The sequence below is a fragment of the Podarcis vaucheri genome (genome assembly GCF_965113315.1).
Source record: "Podarcis vaucheri genome assembly, chromosome: 11".
In the NCBI taxonomy this organism is placed as follows: Eukaryota; Metazoa; Chordata; class Lepidosauria; order Squamata; family Lacertidae; genus Podarcis; species Podarcis vaucheri.
Genome location: NC_138749.1, coordinates 59,137,628 through 59,160,704, shown reverse-complemented (window position 1 = coordinate 59,160,704; position 23,077 = coordinate 59,137,628). Strand labels below are relative to the sequence as shown.

Here is a 23,077-nt window from a genome sequence, read left to right as displayed (position 1 = left end):
ATACTCCAGAATATATATTTCAAGTTCTCAGTGGGTTTCATTATTGTTAAGCGGGGAGGGAGCATATGAGAAAACAAAATTCTGTGTTCAAAAAACATTCTCCCGTATCAGCTAAGAGCAATAGTCACAAAGGGAGTTCCCACTCATGGAACAGGGTGTTATCAGTTCTTTACTTCCTCTGTAGCCCTTCTAAATCCCCAAAGACAGTTTCAGGGAGGTTCGCATTGTGGGGGATATAGTCTGAATTGTGGGGGATATAGGGGGAAATGGCCTCCTCTGCACTGGCTCAAAGTCTCTTCCATTCACACAAAAAATCCTCTGCATTAAACCCAACAATATTTTATTTAATTTTACTGTTCACAGTACAGTCATACCTTGTGTTAAATATGCTTCAGGTTGAACGTTTTCAGGTTGCGTTCCACGGCGAACCGGAAGTAACGGAATGGGTTACTTCCGGGTTTCACCGCTCAAGTATGCGCAGACGCTGAAAACGACGTCACGCCATGTGCAGAAGCAGTGAATCGCAACACACAAAGACGCGGGTTGCATTCTGCTCAGGATGCGAATGGGGCTCCGGAACGGTTCCCGTTCGCATCCAGAGGTACCACTGTAAATCGTAGCTTTAGATAATCCTTGAAACATGTTAAGAGAAATTGGAAACTCACCTCTGCACACCGTAAGGCCTTTCAAGAATAGGCTCTTTAAATGGAGGTGGAAAGTGTCCGAAATAATCAGGATAAGCCACTTCTGAATATTCAGGAACAGACTTTGTATTTTTCACTACCTCAATATAAAGTTCTGGGTCGTGGAGTTGTAGCTTATCAGGAGCCTCAAGCATCACTTGCTCTCCCAGAGAAATGGAACAGGAAATTTCCTCCTCTTCAGGCTCTGCTCCAGAACAGCACAGCTTTCCCAGCTGGACCGACCGTCCTTCAAACAACACACTTCCGCAGGATGAAGCGTGTTGAAAAGGTTTATTACAGGCAACTTCACTGAGGCTAGTTTTACACTCTTTTTTGGTCATGGCCCTTGTACTATAAGAGTGCTCATTTTTGGAAGCATTTTGCAACGAAATTCTGTCAAAGTCTCTAACTATTTCATGGTTTAGGCACTGGCATGATGAGAACAATTTCTTGCGGTCGCTTTGATTCTGTAAGCTATTGTCCGTGTTGCTATCACGGCTTACCAGACCCAAAAAGATGGGTCTTTTGTTACAGTCCTCTGTTTGTAGAGGAGGACCCTCCTTCACGGGAATTTCTGTTGCAGGGTTTGCTGGAGATGGCTCCTCTCCAGCGGTAGGGACAACAATAGGCCCTCCTGGGGTTACATTGGGTGAAAAAGGCTTTGGTTCCTTGGAAACTAAGTCACACTCCTTAACATTAAGGAGAGAAAGGAAAAAGAGAAGGGGAAATCATTATTTAGACACTTGATTTAACAATGCATAAATAACACCAAAACTCCTGCCCAGAGACCTTACAGTCTTAAGTTTTCAAAAGTGGAAGAATGAATCAGAAGGGAGAAACTTCCAGGCAACAGCAGCAGAATACCTAGAAGCGGAATAAAAAAGGAGGCGCCAAATGCAGGTGAACTTGTTTGCAAGAACAAGCAGAATGTGAAAAAAAAAATGAGAATAGAGATGTATTTCTAAAGAGCTTGCACACTAATGCAGAAATGGAAAAGGAATCACTTTACAAGCATAAGGAACAATTTAGCAACAGGTACAAATAGCAAATATCTTATCTTACTACTACTACTACTAATAATAATAATAATAATTTTTATTTATACCCCGCCCTCCCCAGCCAAGGCCGGGCTCATTTCTGAGAAGGAAAAGATCCTGACAACAGGCTACATTCAGGGAAAGAGAATATCTCCGAGTCTGACAGCAAAGGGTATGCTGGACTTTGACAGGACATGAAGTGCCCCACCATTGGCAAGATCAGTTTGTTATCTTTAGATTAAAAAATTCACTCAGGAGCCACTTCCAGTAAGATGTGAAATAGGACAGGGGATGAAAAAGAAGTGGAGAGAAAAAGAAAGAGTCAGCAATATAAAGGTGCTTGGTGAAGCCATAGAAACAAAATGGAAAAATAAGGTCAAAAGACCGTCAAAGTAGGGGAAATCATCAGAAAGGGACAGCACTCAGAAAGACAGCGAGAGAACCAGGGAGAAAAAGTGTCCCAGCAACCAAAGACACAATTAACAAATTAACAAAAGCAGCAGATAGCTGAAGAAGAAGTGCTGAGAAGAAACAATTAGCTGGAAAAGGGTTATTAGAAATCTTGGTTACAGTGCATTCCATTAAGTGAAGGCCATTCATTCAAGGAGTCACATAGGGAAGATGAACGGGTAGCAGCAAAAGAAAAAGGGAGGTCTAATTAGGTGTTTTTCTTTCAACAAGCCTGAAATCAGACGAGTAGAAAGTGAGCAATGTTATGAAGGAGGGGTATGCTAAGGAAGTGTCAAAAGAGGCATTCTAACAGCTTATGGCAAAGGCAGATGCTGTTCCCGCCAGATGTTTCTGACTCCAGCTCCCACCATCCCTGACCACTGGCCCTGCTACGTGGGGCTGATGGGGAGTTGGAGTCAATCAAGATCTGGAGGGCATCACACTATCCCTGCCTTAAGATCTCCACTTTAACTTACAGAAATGTGCAGGTTTATTTACAGGTGGCAACCAATTCATGTGGGGGTTCTGTTCCTGGCCCCTGCGAGCATCGGTGGAGCGTGATGCCCCGTCCTGCCTTCTTCTGGGTGCCAAAGGACCTGCATGTCAGCAATCTTGCGTCAACTGGACACACCCAAAATGGTTTCTGCTTGTACTTACTGTGCCAATTCATTTTCTTTCTCCAGTTCAGTTGTTTGAATAGCAACTCTGCAAGTTTTGAATGCTGATTTGTATTTCAGTAGAAGTAGCAGCCAAATAAAACACATCTTAGCAAGACTCCTAAACTATGCTTTTATTATTATTATTATTATTATTTAAAGATATCAATGTCTGTACCTGAAAGTCCTCTATAAGTTCTGGGAAGAACTGTTCATACATTTTCAGATCTTCCACTGATCGCCCCAATTCCTGCTTTGGTTTCAGTTTGTTGATATCAGTCTCTATGTCATCATTCTGTTGGGGAGGAAGTGTTGCATTATTAAAAGATTTGTGGGATACACGATACAATTTCCAGTTTAAGAGAATGTCTAGTATTTTCTTCATACTGCAAATAAGGTTCTTTTGCACCTCAAGAGAAAATACACAAAAGCTCTTATTGACTGGCAAGCTGATAATGGAATGGATCCCAAAAGAAGGAATCTCCCTCTGTTCAACCCATTGAAAGGATTTTACAACAAGATGCTAACATACTGGTTAATGCCCTGATTTGTTGGAAGTGTTGTGATGTATTATGAGGAAAAATATACACAGATAATGATCAAATGAAGAGAAGAGAAGCTTCCTTTGTCACACAATATGGGGAATGTTGGAGACGGGGGGCTAATATGCACAATGATGTTGGGCTGTGGCTTCCATGTATATATCACTACCCCCCACCCACATATTGGGAGTTCAGACAAATGGCTCAATGTGCATTTTCAAAATGTTTTGCTTGAAACAAGACAATGCAACACCTGTCCCTTCCCTGACTGTTTTTACAATTAATTCACAAGCAAATTTATGATTTGGAAAACAATGCACGCACAAGCAATTTTTCTAATGAAAAGCTAATGAAAATAATTGCGCAATATCTGAGTAGTATGCCCTCAGTTCCACTAACCTTAAAATCTATATCATCTTCATTATCATTTTCAATCTCGGACTCTGTTTCGGCGTCATCATTGTCATCACTTTCATCTACTACGTCATCCACTGTGATATAAAATGCTCTATAAGTAGGGCAGATGTACGTTTTCTACAACATGTACATCCCAGAAAAGAAATGATGCATGTGAAACTTTTCACTCTCCAACTGAAACCTAATACTACTTATGAAGTTAAATGAGACCACATGCTGAATATGTAATTACACAGATTCTCAATGTTACAGAAACAAATCCGTTAAACATAAGAGGACATGAACAATGTAAGGTAGAACAGAACAGCTAAGGCTATGCAAGCTATCGAAAGTTGTTCTCTGTATCCTCCAGAGAGTAGAAAGAAATCTGGTAGTTTTTGCCCTTCTGAGGCACTCCGGCATCCTTGAATAAGGCACCTTAAGTAGAAGCCCAGGGGAGTACAGAATAGAATGGTGGCTTATGTAACTGTTCCTAGACACGATTATTTAAATATGAACAAATTCGACAGTTTTAGAGCAAGGCCTTTTAAGGGTGGAATTACATTTATCTTGACAAAAGCATGCTCCAAAACCTGCATTGGTTGTGAGTCCTGGAAGACCTGCTCCCTGCCTTGCAGGCTTCTTCCCACCTGGCCTGGGAGGGAGGGGCCCTGACGGACTCCAGCTACAAAAGCTGAGGCTGCTAACCAGACTCTTGAGCTGGGTAATGCTTCGGGGAGTGTGTTGCGGGCGGTGGTTGTTGTTGTTACTTATTTTTTTTTTGGTATCTTTATGTTTAGTGAAAATTGTTCAATTTGGTTGTGTACATTTTGATGTGTTTTATTTATTGTTTAGGACTGCATTTGTTATATTTGTAACTATGTAAATGTTTTTCAGGTTATAAGCCACCTTGAACATAGTTTTAACTAGGGAAAGGTGGCATACAAAGAAAAGTATGTATGTGTGCATGCATGCTTGCAATGCAAATGCAAATGCAAATGCAGGAAAAGTTGTATTTGTGAGAAAAATAGCCTGTGGGCTGGAGCGGTGCTTAACCCATTCCATGCCCACCATTTCTACCAAAGCGTATGTCTTCAATTCATGAAGGGCAGCACAACTTTTTATTTTACATACACTTCAAGAAGGCTGTACACTAGACCATACTCCCCAATGCACCCATCCATTGTCAACTTCAAACTTTAAGTGGATGAAGTGTGAAAGTACTTTCACTCCTGAGATACACAAGCAAATTATAATTTTAATGTTTTGAATGCTGGATTAATAAAATGAATTTAGGATATACAGCACACATTTTCAGACTCATTCTTTTGGATCTGTCAGGCTTATTATATATTCTAAAGACTTCAAAAGGCAATGAATTTTTTTGCAGAATTTATCTTTGTGTAATAGATCACTTTATTATTTTACTTAATCAAAATGAAAACTGAGGTGTCACATTTTGGTCTCCTATTTATGAGGCATAAATTTCAATAATCTAAATATATAATCTTTTCTTTAAAAAACCCAACAACATTCTGCATTTAACTGTACAGTATTAAGACTTCAAAAGTAGGCTGCTAGAACCAGATAATTGTAAGCTTCTGTGTCTATGTTTTTTCCTAATCCTCATAGGAAAGCAGATATACACAAGACCATGATGTTTCAAAATTAAGCATACCTTCAGGAGGCAAACTATACAGCTGATACACTGGACCATTAACAGGGATGACAGGTAGTTGGAAATGGAAAGCACTTTTAATGGTTGGCAGTGGAAGACGGTTTTTAGGATAACATTTTCTCATGATTAGACTGGATGTGTTGACCAGTGGATCAAGCGTCCTTACTGCAAGGCATTCCTAGTACAATAAATAAGCATTATAAAACAAAGCACTGCATGTCAAATAATTTCATTCTTTGTGCACTATCATTCTACTGTGGTAAACTGCTAGGAATAGGAACTCTTGAAGGAACTTCATTTTATGATGGAATATTTACCTTGATTATGTATTGTCATTATTAATATACACACACCTTCAAATGATCTAAGCCAGGCATGGCCAAACTTGGCCCTCCAGATGTTTTGGGACTACAATTCCCATCATCCCTGACCACTGGTCCTGTTAGCTAGGGATGATGGGAGTTGTAATCCCAAAACATCTGGAGGGCCAAGTTTAGCCATGCCTGATCTAAGCAGTTCACATAGACAATATACAGATAGCGGCAGGATATGAGAGAGCCAGAAGTCAAGTGCTTCAACGCATTAGGGACATAGAGCTGCAATGTCATATGGGCAAAATGGATAAACATGCCACAATTAGAGACTTTGGAAGAGGGTTCTCACCCGCAAATTATCTGGCTGATTTATAAATATCTAAGTACAGACACTCCTTTACCCTGGCCAGATTTAACGTTCTGCCCTCTGCCCTGTTGCTAGGCAGATATGAGGGCAAACCATATGCGTCACGCGTTTGCCCATGTGGCTCATCGGAAGTGGAAACAAGTCTGCATGTATTGCTGCACTGTAGTTACTACAAGGATCTACGCCTGACCTTTATTGCCCCAGTTCTACAAAAGCGTAAAAATGAACCAGAACTCCAACGTCTGAGAGCCTTGATAGAAGATAAGGTTCCTGAAATTACGACCAATGTGGCCAAATTTTGTGTAGCCGCTATTAGGCGCAGGAAACAAGAGCTTTCCAATGTCAATATGCAGGCGAAGGCAAATACTTAATTTTATGTATGTTGTCTAATTTTAAATTGCTGTTATGGCCTAATCTGTATTGAAATTGTCCTTTGTTTTTTCCGGTGTTATGCTTCGCTGACTAGCTGTACGAGTTAATCTGGTCTGTGACCGTTTAATAAAATTTGATTTGATTTGAAGACAGTTACAGATACAAGTCACAAACTTCAGTATATAATAGAGTAAACTTAGAATGGAGATAAAATGCAGTCTAATCAAGGCCTGAGGAAAAAAGAAAGTTTTCAGTAAGTGTTGGAAAAATATATAAATTTGGTGCCTGTGCAACACATACAGGGACAGAGCTCCAAAGAATAGGAACTACCAACCCAAATTTCAGTGACACATGACTGCTAACTGGAAACTGCTAACTGCCACATAACCGTGGGACTTGGAGTTATCAGTAAAAAATGTAGCATAACTCTAGTGAAATGAACACCATTCATGAACTATTGCTCAAGTTCAAAGGCGCCATAGCCCAAGGAAGTTAGGAAAGAACAAGGTAAATCCCATGTCCTCCTGATACAAGGTAGAGATGCTGGAATCACTGAAGCACAACTGTTAATGGAATTAAAATCAAAGTTCAAGCAGCAAGTGGGATGTTCAAGAATGACTGCAGTTTACCAACATACTGCAAAATGTTGCAAAGGACGTATGTTCAGTCTTGGTTCAAATGCTTCTGCAAAAAGTCTATGACCAAATTCCTGATTACGTACTGTCAGGGAACTGACATCAGAGGAAAGGGAGGTGGTAGGGCTCCCAGAGACTGGGAGAGAGTCAGCAGCTAAAGCAGGGACAAGGAGGGGGAGCGAGGGGTCTCGGGAGGAGGATCTCAGTAATGCTGAGAGAGACGCAGCAGCCCAGGCAGGAAACAGCAGGGGAGAGAAAGGGGTGAGAGACACTTCCAGCGAAAATAGCGGGGAGGTGTCAGAAGCAACTGCAGGGAGACCCATGCTTCGCCGGAAGCTGCCACGTCGTGAGTCCAGGAGACGCGTTTCCGTTAAGGAACTTCTTTGCTGGAAGCGCTTCCGCAGGCAGCCACTGTCAGACCCTACTAGTGACTAGAGCAGACATGTCTGAGGAGCTCTGTCACACACAGAGGTTTGTGGGGCCGCACAAACTCTGAAGGGGCACAATTTTAAGCACAAGCAGCTAATCATCCCCTGATAGCAGTCTGACAGTCTTTGTACGCTGCCTGTGCAGGAGAAAGCATCATGAGCAACCCAGCCGGAACCGGAGAGGCAGGGGTTGGAGCTGGTCCAAGCTTGGAAGAAAGGTATCAAGCTCTGGAGGTCCAACTTGCGCTGCAGACGGCGAGGCTCGAGGAGAGAAGGGCTCAGGATGCAGACAAGAAGGGGAGAACCACTCAGTTCCCCAGAAAGGTACCAGGATTGGTGCAGAAGTTTGGGGGGGACCCCAAGGATTACCATGCCTTTAGGACTGAGATGCAATATGCCCTGAATGTGCAGTTTGATGAGTTCCCTGATGAGGAATCGCGAGTTGCTTTCGTAATTGGGCATCTTGAGAAGGGGGCGCGGGACTGGGTTCGACCCCTGATGGCAACGCACAACGATATCCTAAAGGACACTATGAAATTCTTTCGTGCAATGGATATCATGTTTTCCAGCGATATTGAGGAAGGGGTGGTGCGCAGACAGCTAATGGCTTGCAAGCAGGGAAGCAGATCTGTCCGTGAGTACTGGACTGAATTTACCATGCTGATTCACAGATTGGGGTGGGATTTATCGGCAGCACCCATTCAGATGCTATTTGAAGAAGGTCTTTCTTCAGCTGTGAAAGACGAGCTGGCCAGGAGCCCCAGGGCGGTGTCTATGGATCAGCTGACCAAATCTGCGCTGACCATTGGAGCGCGCCAGGAGGCAAGAGCCTTGGAGAGGCGGGAAGGGAGAGGGGAACGTTGGAAGGAGTTACGCATTCCAGACATTCCTGAGCCAGCTTTCCCGCCGGCAGAGCCGATGGAAATCGGAACAGCCCGCGCGCGCGCAGTTTCAAAGCCCAGTGAGGGGGCGAAGAAGGAGGGAAAGGGAGCCCGGAAATGCTATCTCTGCCAACAGCCAGGCCACTTTGCCAGAGTCTGCCCCCAGAGGAAGGAATGGCAAGGGATGGTGGGAGCAGTTGAGGGGGAAGAGCAGGGAGAAACGGAGCAGGTAAAAGCCAACGCCTGGTTGCCAACGTCAGGGCACTGCAGCCAGGCCAAAGAGCAGTGAAAGTGCCCGTGCCAGAAGCTCCTCGACCTGCTCTAGTGATTGAAGTGTCGCTAGAGCTGCAAAATGGACACCCCCTAAAAATAAAGGCGCTGTTGGACTCAGGCAGCTCCTGCAATTTTATGAGCAAGGAGTTTGCTGCTGAACATCAGATACAGACTATCCCTTTAAGCAACCCCCTGCAGGTGACCACGATCGATGGCAGGGAACTGTTGGGAGGAGGAGTTAGCTTGCAGACCGTCCCAATGATAATGAGGGTGGCAAGGCACACAGAACTGATAGCGTTTAATGTGGCCACCTTGGGAGGCGCTCCCATTATTTTGGGAATGAGCTGGCTAGCCTTACATGATCCGCTGGTGGGCTGGCATCAAAGAGTGGTTTCCTTCGGTTCAGCACATTGCTTAGAACACTGCAGGGGGGAAAAGGGGTCAGCAGGGGCCCAAGCCACCCTAGCAGGGACTGAAGTAATGGGGAAGGGGAAGGTGCCACCACAGTATGCTGATCTCAGCGACGTGTTCAGCGAGAAGGAAGCTGACCAACTACCCCCGCATAGGCCCTTTGATTGCCAGATCAATTTACTCCCTGGAGCACAGCTTCCTGTAGGCAAGTTGTATGCCATGTCAGACAGGGAAATGCAGGAGTTGCGAGCGTTCATTGACAAGAACCTGAAGAGAGGCTTCATCAGAGAGTCCAAGGCAGCGGGGGGTAGCCCAGTGTTTTTTGTGGATAAAAAAAACACGGACAAGCCGAGGCTGGTATGTGACTTTCGGCGCCTAAATGCAGTGACAGAGCCGGCGGCTTTTCCTATGCCCAGGATTGATGATATTTTGACCAGGGTGCGAAAAGGAAAGATTTTTACAAAGCTGGACCTAAGGGGGGCGTACAACCTGATACGTATAAGGAAAGGGGATGAATGGAAGACCACCATGTTCACCCCTTTGGGGGCATTTGAATACCTCGTTATGCCTTTTGGATTACAAACAGGCTCCGCGTGTTTTCAAGCCTTCATGAACCACGTACTGGGGCCTTTGCTCTACAAGAATTGCGTGGCCTTCTTAGATGACGTGTTGGTGTATTCGGAGAATGAGGAGCAACATGTGAGAGACGTCAGAGAAGTGTTGAGCAGGCTGCAAGCCAACAGACTGTGGGTGAAACTGGAGAAGTGTCAGTTTCATACCAAGGAGGTGGAATTCCTGGGGTACCGCTTGTCAGACAAGGGGTTGGCCATGGACCCCGGCAAGGTTCAAGCGGTGCTGGAATGGAAAACACCCAAGACCAAGAAGGATGTGCAGAGGTTCCTAGGGTTTGGAAACTTTTATCGTAAGTTCATCCGAAACTTCGCCCACCTGACGGCGCCCATCACGGACTGTCTCAGCAGTAAAAAGAAGTTTGTTTGGACGGGGGAGGCGGAGCGAGCGTTTGAGGAACTGAAAAGGGCCTTCGCCTCTGATGAACAACTTCTACATGTGGATTTACAAAAAAAGCTGAGGGTCGAAACAGACGCTTCTGACAGAGCCATAGGGGCGGTGCTTCTTCTGCAGCCGGGGAAGGAGGGGTCAGAGTGGCGACCGTGTGCCTTCTTTTCGCGAAAGCTGAACAAATCTGAGAGGAACTACACGGTGTACGACCGGGAACTTCTTGCGATTCATGAGGCCTTCCGGAGATGGAGGCACCTGCTAATTGGTGCACAACAGAAGGTGCAAGTGTGCACGGACCATAAGAATCTAGAGTATTGGAGAACTGCGCGAGTGCTCAACCAACGGCAGTTGAGATGGGCCCAGGAGTTCTCCAAATTTAACTTTGAGATTTGTTACGTACCAGGCCCGGAGAACGTTAGGGCGGACGCTCTCTCACGCAAACCTGAATATTTGGAGGGAGAGGGTGCACCCGAAGAGACCCATGTCATTCCCGAGGACCGCTGGGTGTGTGGGGCGGCATTGGTGGGGCAAAGGGAACTGGTAGAGGGAACGGTGCAGGATGAATACGCCCAGGACAAACTCAGGGGTCTCAGGAGGGAGGGAGACAAACCCGGGGGGTTTGAGGAGAGAGATGGGGCGTTGTACTACAAGGGAGCGTTATACATACCTGAAGGGGAATTGAGGGAAAAGGTACTCAAGCAACTGCACGATAGCCCCACAGCAGGGCATTTTGGGCAACACAAAACCATGTGGCTGGTTACCAGGGAATTCTGGTGGCCCAAGGTCAGGGAAGATGTGCGGGAATATGTGAGAGGGTGTGACCGATGCCAACGAGCCAAGGGGGAGAGGCGGGCACCGGCAGGTTTATTAGAACCACTACCCACGCCGGAAAGGCCATGGGAGGCAGTGGCAATAGATTTCATGACTGATCTGCCCAGGTCCAAAGGGAAAACAGCCATCATGGTTGTGGTAGACCTGTTAACCAAGATGGCCCACTTTATAGCCTGCTCACATGCGGTCACAGCGGAAGAAACCGCTAAATTGTTTGTGGAAAATGTGTTTAGGCTGCATGGCGCCCCCTTGAGGGTGGTTTCTGACCGAGGGAAACAATTTACTTCCAGGTTCTGGAGGAAGCTCATGAGCTTATTGCATGTAGAGGTGAATTTCTCTACTGCCCGTCATCCAGAAACCAACGGGCAGGCGGAAAGAGCTAATGGTGTCCTCCAGCAATATTTGAGGTGTTATGTGAATGACAGAGAGAATGATTGGGTGGAGAAGCTGGCGTTGGCAGAATTTGCCTACAACAATGCAGAGAACGTGTCCACGGGGATGAGCCCTTTTTTGGCTAATCACGGGTGTCATCCCCGAGCCTTCCCAGGGGGGGAAGGGGAGAACTGGAGCGTTCCAGCCGCAGAACAGTTCGTTGAAGAAATGGAAGCGATCCATCGCCAGCTCCAACTTAATTTAAACAGGGCGAAGGAGGAATATAAGAGGCAGGCAGACAAAACCAGAAGGGAAGGGGAAAGCATTAGGGTGGGGGACCAGGTGTGGCTGTCCACCCAAGGGTTACCATTTAAAGGAGGTTGTAAGAAGTTAAGACCCAAAAGACTGGGCCCATTTGAAGTCACGCAACAGGTCAACCCAGTGGCTTTCAGACTCCGGTTACCGAACCACATGAAGTTGCACCCAGTGTTCCACAGGTCGTTGCTGTCACCGTATATAGGGGACAGAGAGGGGAGGGTCAATAGGGGACCAGCTATGGAGGAAAAAGAACACAGCTACCATGTAGCGGAGATCCTCGATTCCAGGTGGAAGGGAGAGCAAGTAGAGTATTTGGTAATGTGGGAAGGGGAGCCGGAGTCGGAAAACACCTGGGTCAGGGCAGAGGATGTAGATGACGAGGTTTTGATTGAAACTTTTCATCAGAGATTCCCTCGTAAACCCCAGCCAGTGGCGAGGTTCCGGAGGGAATACTTCGCCACCACCGACGAAGAAGAAGAGTTGGAGGGGTTCTCTGATTCCGAGGTGGAGGAGGATTCAGCGAGTCGGAACGAAGACCGATGGAGGGAAATGTTCGAGACGTCTGAAGATGAAGAGGATTCTTTTCGGGGTTTCAGCTCCTCACCGCCCAGAGGAGAGAGTAGGGGCGGGGGAGAAGGGGGCCCTGGAGGGGAGGTGGATGTCAGGGAACTGACATCAGAGGAAAGGGAGGTGGTAGGGCTCCCAGAGACTGGGAGAGAGTCAGCAGCTAAAGCAGGGACAAGGAGGGGGAGCGAGGGGTCTCGGGAGGAGGATCTCAGTAATGCTGAGAGAGACGCAGCAGCCCAGGCAGGAAACAGCAGGGGAGAGAAAGGGGTGAGAGACACTTCCAGCGAAAATAGCGGGGAGGTGTCAGAAGCAACTGCAGGGAGACCCATGCTTCGCCGGAAGCTGCCACGTCGTGAGTCCAGGAGACGCGTTTCCGTTAAGGAACTTCTTTGCTGGAAGCGCTTCCGCAGGCAGCCACTGTCAGACCCTACTAGTGACTAGAGCAGACATGTCTGAGGAGCTCTGTCACACACAGAGGTTTGTGGGGCCGCACAAACTCTGAAGGGGCACAATTTTAAGCACAAGCAGCTAATCATCCCCTGATACGTACGTTAACCAACTTCAAGTAGGTCAAGTACCCAGTAATGTATACAATCCAATTTTAAGACAAATGGCCTTGCATAACTGTAAAAACTAGAATGTCATAATTCAGTTTGGAACAAATCAATAGCAGCACAGATGTAGAATCTGCTCCCATGAAGATTGAGGGAAGAACTGGCATAACATTCAGCAGATTTCTGCATTTCATTTTGCTGCTGCATTTGCAGTAGATAGAGGTGGCCTAGTTCAGCCTTAGCACCAAGAACACTGCAGACATTGATGCTATTACTGCTTTTAAGTACAGTCGTACCTTGGATCTCAAATGCCTTGGCTCCTGAACAAATCGGCTCCCAAAAGATCGAAACCTGGAAGTGAGTGTTCCGGTTTTCAAACATTCTTTTGGAAGCCGAACGTCCAATGGGGCTTCCGTGGCTTCCAATTGGCTGCAGGACCTTCTGCAGCCAATCAGAAGCCACGCTTTGGTTCCTAAATGTTTTGGAAGTCGAATGGACTTCCAGAACGGATTCTGTTTGACTTCCAAGGTACGATACATTGAGATCAGTTTTTTGTCTCCAATTGATTTAAATCTCCATCTGAGTCTCCCTCAAAAACTATCTGAAGTTCCACACTAACCCTTTCTAAGATACAAGTCTTTAAAAATAGCTTTTCAAGATATTTTTTTAGTGTACCTTCTCTATGCATACTTCTTCCCTTTCTTAAAATCCAACACCACCCTTTTTTTGAGCATGATTCCTTGATAGTGATAATAAAGATTCATAGAGGACTAAACAGATTAATACAGAACAGGGATATCAATTGTTAAGAGATGAGGTGATTGCGTAATGAACTGTCAAGTACAGATTAATTTAAATTTATAATGTCAAAAATAGCAGATGAGATTGAATGCATTTCCTGTGATGTATGATGATTTTTCAGTTGATGAAGAATAGCAATAATACAACTTTTAAGATTTTACCCATGTATTGGGACATGCACACAGGCAACTTTGTATTATCATCTTAATGGTACATATAAATACGCTTCACTGTGCATTCATAGCAATATAAGCTTTTTAAACACTTACTTGTGAAGTGTTGTACAGAATTTTCATCCCATTGACATCAATGAATGCCTTTCTTCCCAACTTGATGTTCGTAATGCTCTTTATAGACTGCAAGATGCCCTTGCGGATCAACATATGTCTATGCCGACTATCGTGGCGATGCCAGTCGACGTAAATTGTCAAGAGCATTTGGACATAGCCTCTGTCTACGGCTTTCCTTGCATTTGTTTCTTGGAGGAGGAAATCAAGAGATCTCAAGAAACTATAAGCAGTTACAACATGCCAAAATGTACCAAAATATGTAAATCTTTTTTTTTTAATGTCTTTTAGGATAAAATACATTTAGGAATGCATACACTGAGATTACATTGTAATAAAATATGCACTTAAATATTTCCTCCCCTATATGCTTTTGAAAAAATCTTTGCTGATTGCTGTGATTACAGGATGGTATGGACGTATGAACATATGCAAAATTGGCACAGACAAAAAATAGACTTATCTGCCTATATCAAGCCATAGCCATGAACAGTTATTACATGCAGAAGTCAGTGTGGGGAAGCTATCAGAGTACTAGACTTAGACTGGGGACACTTGAATCAAATCCCCATTTAGGCTATTAAACTCGCTGTGCCCTAGGACCATCTAACATTCTTTCACCCCAAACTAACTCACAGTGTTGAAAAATTAAAATGGAAGGCCAGGATGAATGTATACATTTCTGAACAAACTGGAGAAAGTTTAGGAAACAAACTGTAATTTTTAATAACCCTCAATCAATAAAAATAGATATTGGAAGCAATTCCAAACAGCATGATGAGTATTGCAAAACAGAGATTAATCCAAAGTGTGGCTAACAGATGTATGCATTTTCTGCATATTTTGTTCTATTCCCTCATCAGAACAGCTCACTGATATAATAATCACGGAATTGCTGAGTCTTTCAGTACACAATACTGGCTACTAAGCTGCAATCTTTAAAATGTTTATTTTCAGTTTTACCTGTGTAAACACAGGGTGATTGCCAGCAAAACTTATTTTAATCTGCTCACATTCCATATCTTCTGAAATATTAAGGCACACACTTACTTGATTTAAGCAATGCAGCAAGGGTGTCTAAAGCAACTCTGCGAATATAAATATAAACAAACAAAAAACAGACAAACTATTAGATTTAGGTAACATTCCTGATCATTGATAAGCATCCTAACTCTGCATGTGACTGCAATCCTAAACATGATAAAGTGTTGAAAATGAATTTTAATTTGTTCTACATTCCATAAGTTTGGTCTACCTGCAACAGCAAGTATCTTTGGGGTAGTGTGAGTTGAATGGCTAATATGCACAAGAACCGGGCACAGAGCACATTTATACTCACCATGTTTTCCCAGCTGCCACGCCTCCCCTCCTTGCCCCCCTCCAACACAAAAATTCAGCACAGAGGAAGTTTTTTAAAGCTTAGTTAGCGCATGGGATGACAGGGCAGAGGAGAGGAGGCCACAGACAGGATGGGGAGGGCCCGAGTCATATCCCACCTGTGGGCTAAAAGTTCTCTACCCGTGTTGAAATAACTTAGGTAATCTCATTAAATGGGCACAAGATGTAGATCACAACATTATGATAGAAGATTGGGTTAAATTATGGAAAACTGACTTAAAATTTACAGATTGTTCCCTATTGAAGGAGAACTACATGAAGATGATGTACAGATGGTATACAACAACAGTGCAGTTAGGGAAAATGTACAAAACTAGTTCAAATATATGTTGGAAGTGTAAGGAAAAGGAGGGAACATTTTATCATATGTGGTGGGAGTGTAGGGTAATTTAAAAAAAATTGGGAAATGATATACAGTGAATTGAAGAAAATGTTCCATTTAACATTTGTTAAAAACCCCGAGGCATTTTTGTTGGGGATTGTAGGGAAAGACCTGCCAAAAAAGTTGAAAAAATCTTCATATATGCGACAATGGCCGTGAGAGTTTTGGTTGCACAAGGATGGAAGACTGAAGAAACCCCAACTAAAGAATCATGGCAAGAAAAATTGATGGACTATGCAGAACTGGCAAAATTGACATATAAGCTACGGGACAAAGATAACGGTGACTTTAAGGATGAATGGGAACCTTTCACAAAGTATCTGAAGACGCAACAAAGCGAATTGGACTCCTTGGCAGGTTTTGAATAAACATCCACAATATTTTTTTACTGATAATAATCAGCTAAACAGTTTGAGGATCTATACAACTTTGTAACATGCAGAAAATATCAATATTAGAAAAACCAAAGACTGGAACTGAGGGAAGTCGAGAGGTGGGGGGGGTTGGGGGTAGGGGGGTAGGGAAGAAAAATGGGGGAGAATAACGATATGTTTTTGGATAATATGTCTTGTTATAACTTTGAATAAAAAAATTAAAAAACAACCAACAAAAATGCATAAACAATTGAGTATCAAATACCACCCAATCTTCATTGGTTAATAAAATTCAGAAGTAATGGAAAAAGGAAAAAAAAGAAATAACTTAGGTAATCTCATGGACATCAGTGGGCCTTAATTCAAAATACATGTGCAAATAATCAGGCTGAATGTCTTTTGGGTACGTAATTAATAATTCAGATGTTAAAAATAGATTGTCTGGTGCATTTATGTTATCATCAATTCATTCTTCTTTAGTTCTGTGAATGTATCAGGTGCTGGTTTTTGCTAGAAGGAACTTGGGGGGGGGGGCCCAAAGCCCTGTAGGGCACACAAAACAAGCCACATGGTTCTCTGGACTGTGGCCTATGAAAGCAGTAGATAGGCTATTTCAGTATATTAAGTCTCAAGGACAAATACTTGAAAACAGAGATGAATCGATTCAATTGTTTTCAAAGACTCGTTTAGCAAAATGACTTCAACTGACCCACACAAATCACATTCTCCTCCCCATCACAACTGCTGGGTTTTATTTATCTACTGTTTGTAGTTACATCCCACTCGTCACCAAATGACCCCAGGGTGGGTTACAAAAAGTATCACAATTAAATCAGGTGCAATTTAAATTCAAGCTGTAAAACAAAACTACAAAACGAACAAATGTCAAAGTTAACAAAACAGCAGCACAAAACAGCAATCTTGTATTAAAATAAATACGGTCCACAATATTGAAAAATATATATATTCAGATTTTCTACTCACTTCATAAGACTGGTATTCTTTTTGCTAAAAGGACCAATTATCTTAAATATCAATTCCACGAGTCCATTCCTGCCCAAGGATACAGCATTTACAGCTGAAATTTTATAAAAAAAGTTACACCAAAGTGCAAAGTTATAGATATAAATGCTTACACTTGAAGCAAGGCAAATATAATCAAAGCACCATCTTACCTATTTATATTTCACTGACTTAGCATAAAAATCCCAAAACTAAGCATTCAACTTGAAATTCTGTATTTGCATGTCTAGTGAAGTTTCAAGATACCGAAATGCTACTTATATGTGTAAACTCTAATGCAGAACATCTGCTATTACACTGGAATGTTAACTATGTTTTGCAGATATGCGCCTGTTGGCTATTGTTTCCAGAGCACCTGCACCTATCAGAACCTGTGCCTTGGTTTTTGAATATTTTGAAACTTTTTTTCACAGCTTCAGCATGTCTGGAAATTTTACTATGCTAAGACACAATTCTTGCTTAATTGTGATTAAGGCACTGGGCCAAAAGAATCCTAATTCTAAGCCCCTCTCCTCCTGTTACTGAATTCCCCTTGTCCTTAACCATTCTTGAGGGTTATGTTGGCAGTAAATTAATAATGGTTAACACTAGTGCAAGTTTGCAGGCAAATCTTCAAGGGAACCCTGGCTATCATTAAGTATGGTTAATGTTAGCAGCACAACATTTAACTAAGATGGAGGGTGTATATAAAATTGAATTCAATGAGGCAAAAGTACACATGTGCAGAACTGAACTTTAAGGCTGGCAAAATCTTTCTCCCTCTACCACTAAAACTGCTAGATCTATATACCTACTCAGCAACATTCCATGCTCAGCAGTTAGAAAGCCAACATACAGATTTTTATAAGAAAAGAGAATGCCTACTAGCTTTCAGCGCTAATGTAAATGGGAGATGAAGGTCCTTTGACTTTTCATATTAAACATCTTTGTAAACTGAGATACACTGAGAGAAGAATGTCACAGTACTTACAATTAGTTGAGTAGACTCGTAAAACCTGGAGACAAGGTAATATTAACCTTTGATTCTGCAAGTTCTGTTTCACTAGGTTAAGAGTTATATTTAAAGCACCATTAACTCTGGCTTTTACTCCAAATTTTTTATCTGGAAATTCAAAAGGAACAGCAGCAATATTAGAACCTATGCAAACTATAATTTGGGGTGGGGGGTTAGCTGGCCACAGCTTTTTAGATTAAAAAACTGCTGTATTTATTTACTTATTTATAAAATGTCCTGCCTTTCCACCATAAGATCCAGGGGAGGTTACAATGACCTTAGTAAAGACATGTATCTTCAGCACATAGCAGAAGCTGAATAATGATGGTGGTAGAGGGAGGGTCCACAATTTAGGGTCTACCATAGAGATATACACAGGGACGCGGGTGGCGCTGTGGGCTAAAGCCTCAGCGCCTAGGGCTTGCCGATCGAAAGGTCGGCGGTTCGAATCCCCGCGGCGGGGTGCGCTCCCGCTGCTCGGTCCCAGCGCCTGCCAACCTAGCAGTTCGAAAGCACCTCCGGGGGCAAGTAGATAAATAGGTACCGCTTACCAGCGGGAAGGTAAACGGCGTTCCGTGTGCGGCTCTGGCTCGCCAGAGCAGCGTTGTCACGCTGGCCACGTGACCCGGAAGTGTCTCCGGACAGCGCTGGCCCCCGGCCTCTAGATGTGAGATGGGCGCACAAACCCCAGAGTCTGTCAAGACTGGCCCGTTCGGGCAGGGGTACCTTTACCTTTACCTTTATAGAGATATACCTCTCCTAGGCCACCATTCCCTGCAATTTTTGGAGTAGTGGAACTACTACAGGAGCCCCATTAGGGGCTCATCTTTCAGATATTTGGGGGTCTAAGTTATACAGGGTTTTAAACATTGATGTGAACGACTGAACTGAACTGAGAAACAAACTGGCAACCAAAAGAGGGAGACTGCAGTGACGAAAACCACAAATCACACAGCACAGGACAATGAATTAACCACAGAAGGTGGAATAGAAGTTCATGTTAGTCTCTGAACAATATTCACTTGATTTGTTTCCCTTCCAGCCCCGTGCATGGGTTGATCTCAGTAACATAGTTTGGTACCAAGAAGGCCCTACATGGGGCTATTGCTCAGTATAACAGCCCAAGCTAAGCAGAGGCCCAAAATTCAATTACTGACATGGACTTTTTGGGGAAAGAGACCTGCACAACCTATAGCCAATCTGTGCAAATGATGCAAGAACCAATTTACTAATTCAGGTGCCTCAAGTGGCCCCCAGTTTAGCTTTAGCTTGCCAAAACTGTTCCCCATATGAATTTGAAAGCCTCCTTCATAGTCATGTGGTTAAATTAGAGTACCTTCCGTTTATTTCCCCACTTCCATTACACAATCTCGCTGCATACAAACGGTATCACACCTGCAATAGCCACTGGAAGGAGAGCGAGATGTTGGTGCCTCCCCACTCAGTTCCGCCATTGTTCTTCCAATGGTAGGGTGCAGTTTTGTGGGGAGGGAACTAGGCCCAGTTTGCATTGTGTGTCCAATCCTGAACACAATCAAAGTGAAAAACAAGTGGCTTGTGGGAATGTCACTATCTGCTAATCCTCAGTAGAACAGACCTGCAGAAGAAGCAGTCACGGCCTTTATTGAACAGTGCCAGTAGCAGAATGAGTTCTTTTTTTGCAGGGGTTCTGAGCCTGGGAAAGCCACACAATGGCAGTTCCACAAAGACAACATATGCAAGAGGATTTTAGTTAGGTTTGACTTACCTTTTGGGCCAATTTTTGCAAGAAGAGAATGAAGCAGCACCATTAATTCTTCATTTGGAGGGGATTCTTTGCTGACATTCACAAGCAATTGCAGTAAAATCTGTGTCCCTCCTCTAGAAACAAGAACACTTGTTCTTCTGCTACTGCCTAGAAATAGAACATGAGCCATTAGCAGCAATGCTAAGGTATTCAGATTTTACTACCAACTCTTAAAGGTAAAGGGACCCCTGACCATTAGGTCCAGTCGTGACCGACTCTGGGGTTGTGCCACTCATCTCGCTTTATTGGCCAAGGGAGCTGGCGTACAACTTCCGGGTCATGTGGCCAGCATGACTAAGCCGCTTCTGGAGAACCAGAGCAGCACACGGAAACGCCGTTTACCTTCCCACCAGAGCAGTACCTATTTATCTATTTGCACTATGACGTGCTTCGAACAGCTAGGTTGGAAGGAGCTGGGACCGAGCAACGGGAGCTCACCCTGTCGCGGGGATTCGAACTGCCGAATTTCTGATCAGCAAGTCCTAGGCTCTGTGGTTTAACCCGCAGCACCACCTGCATCCCTTCTAACAACTCTTATTTTTAATAATATAGTCACAAGTATAAGGTCACATGTATAAGGCCGGTCATATATAAAAGGCCAGATGAAGTATTTATTCTCTTTATGGCAGAAAACCTTAGCTATGTAAGTGTTTCTAAACTATCTAAGACTATAAAAATTCACATTTATTAGATAAAAGACACTACAATCCTAGACAGATGTTACAAATTTGCAATTTAATATAAAAACACACCTGCTGCCACCAGTTCATTTAGGATGTTCAAGATATTTAGTGTAGTCTGAAGATCTCGGGTATTCTGAAATGAACAGAATATTTCATAGTTATCATATTATACCTGTCATAATACATATCTACAAACACTTTCTGATGGCAGAAATTTGAGGAGGAATTAAAGAACCTCTTAATGAGGGTGAAAGAGAGCACAAAATATGGTCTGAAGCTCAACGTCAAAAAAACTAAGATCATGGCCACTGGTCCCATCACCTCCTTGCAAATAGAAGGTGAACAAATGGAGGCAGTGAGAGATTTTACTTTCTTGGGCTCCATGATCACTGCAGATGGTGACAGCAGTCACAAAATTAAGAGACGCCTGCTTCTTGGGAGAAAAGCGATGACAAACCTAGACAGCATCTTAAAAAGCAGACATCACCTTGCTGAGAAAGGTACGTATAGTTAAAGCTATGATTTTCTCAGTAGTGATGTATGGAAGTGAGAGCTGGACCATAAAGAAGGCTGATCGCCGAAGAATTGATGCTTTTGGATTATGGCACTGGAGGAGACTCTTGAGAGTCCCATGGACTGCAAGAAGATCAAACCTCTCCATTCTGAAGGAAATCAGCCCGGAGTGCTCACTGGAAGGACAGATCGTGAAGCTGAGGCTCCAATACTTTGGCCACCTCATGAGAAGAGAAGACTCCCTGGAAAAGACCCTGATGTTGGGAAAGATTGAGGGCACAAGGAGAAGGGGACGACAGAGGATGAGATGGTTGGACAGTGTTCTCACAGCTACCAACATGAGTTTGACCAAACTGCGGGAGGCAGCAGAAGACAGGAGTGCCTGGCGTGCTCTGGTCCATGGGGTCACGAAGAGTCGGACACGACTTAACGACTAAACAACAACAAATATGCAAACACGTATTCTTAAAGCACTGGGATGGGGATCCTGGTGCCCTCACAATGTTGTTGGGATTCACAACTCCCATCTGTCCCACCACTGTGGTCAATGGTCAGGCATTATGGCAGCTAAAGTCTAGCAACATCTGGAGGGCCACACATTCCCTTGCCTTGACTTAAAGCTTGAAAAAGTACTAAAATTCCAGAATCAGGACCATGAATATAAATACAGTAATATTTTAGATCAGGCATAGGCAAACTCTGGCCCTCCAGATGTTTGGGACTACAATTCCCATCATCCTTTACCACTGGTCCTGTTAGCTATGGATGATGGGAATTGTAGACCCAAACATCTGGAGGGCCGAAGTTTGCCTATGCCTGTTTTAGATATAAAAAATGACAGCTCTATCTCTGACATCAATGCTCTACGCTAGGTTTTCAAATCACATCTTAACAGTGGCACTGGACAATTAACCAAAACTATCAATTCTTTTAAATCCATTACTTTGGGACACCATTAACTTTGTGTTAAGTTTTGAATCCTTCATTTAAAAAGAAGTTGCTATAGCTAAAATCTCTAACATCTACTTTAAAGGAAAGTAACAAACTTCTTACTTTATCCCAAACATGAAAATCCAGTGAACAAACTGACTGAGAAGCAAACTTTAGAAATTGAAACTGTGCAAGAAACTTAAGTCATACCGACCCACTATTTTACCATAAATTAGTTTTTAAAACAAAAATAGTACCTCTAAAGTTGATAGAATAACTTCTATTCCAGTTGAACCTTTTGCAGTCATTTCCTTCCTGATTTTTTCTGAAAGTTAAATACATGTGAGCACTTGATAAACCAGGAAATTTCAAATGTGGGCAACCAGATAGTAGCTGCTGAAAAGCATAAAGTTCAATAGTAAAAAATGTTTTTAATCCCCAATGGTGATTACTTTAATTAATAAATAACAATCTACATTGCAAAAATACTAGATGCTTGAAATTATTCCTTTTAACAATGTAATAATTCCTACCTATCTGCATCAACAGAAATTAAAGTAAAAGAAGACTAATATTAGGAATGAACCTCATTATAAGAAGGGAACTTTTTAAATACTGAGAACTCAGCAAGACTGGTAAAGAAAAAGCAAGTGTTATATATGTGATATAACATTGTACCACCAGATGGCGATGTGGAGTCCCATTTTTCTCTACTCGTTTTCCCAGTTTAAATTTACAGTGGTGCCTCGCAAGACGAAAAGAATCCGTTCTGTGATTCTCTTCGTCTAGCGGTTTTTTTGTCTTGCGAAGCAAGCCCATTGACGGATTAGAGGATTAGCGTTATTAGCGCTAGCAGCGGCTTTTAGCGGCTTATCAGCTTATCGGATCAGCTGATAAGCGGCTTAGCGGCTTAGAAAAAGGGGGGAACCGCAGGAACTCGCAAGACATTTTCGTCTTGCGAAGCAAGCCCATAGGAGATTCGTTTTGCGAAGCACCTCCAAAACGGAAAACTCTTTCGTCTAGCGAGTTTTCCGTCTTGCGAGGCATTCGTCTTGCGGGGCACCACTGTACAATGTTTTAAACTGAAACGCTTCTTTGATGTGTCTACATCCAGCCTGAGC

General features: G+C 43.4%; 1 protein-coding gene across 4 annotated transcripts in view; it reads right to left on the bottom strand.

The window, feature by feature from the left end:
• AGTPBP1 (ATP/GTP binding carboxypeptidase 1) overlaps positions 1-23,077 on the bottom strand; it is a 68,986-nt gene that overhangs the window by 19,726 nt on the left and 26,183 nt on the right. For all 4 annotated transcript variants that reach the window (XM_082241503.1, XM_082241504.1, XM_082241501.1 and 1 more), the window contains 11 exons: positions 22,214-22,281; positions 20,583-20,646; positions 19,792-19,938; positions 18,021-18,152; positions 17,012-17,105; positions 14,924-14,961; positions 13,856-14,064; positions 5,443-5,620; positions 3,768-3,859; positions 3,005-3,121; positions 666-1,372 (listed from right to left, as the gene is read on the bottom strand). In XM_082241503.1, the coding sequence (XP_082097629.1) occupies positions 666-1,372; positions 3,005-3,121; positions 3,768-3,859; positions 5,443-5,620; positions 13,856-14,064; positions 14,924-14,961; positions 17,012-17,105; positions 18,021-18,152; positions 19,792-19,938; positions 20,583-20,646; positions 22,214-22,281 (1,846 nt within the window). The remainder of the gene's footprint in view (positions 1-665; positions 1,373-3,004; positions 3,122-3,767; positions 3,860-5,442; positions 5,621-13,855; positions 14,065-14,923; positions 14,962-17,011; positions 17,106-18,020; positions 18,153-19,791; positions 19,939-20,582; positions 20,647-22,213; positions 22,282-23,077) is intronic.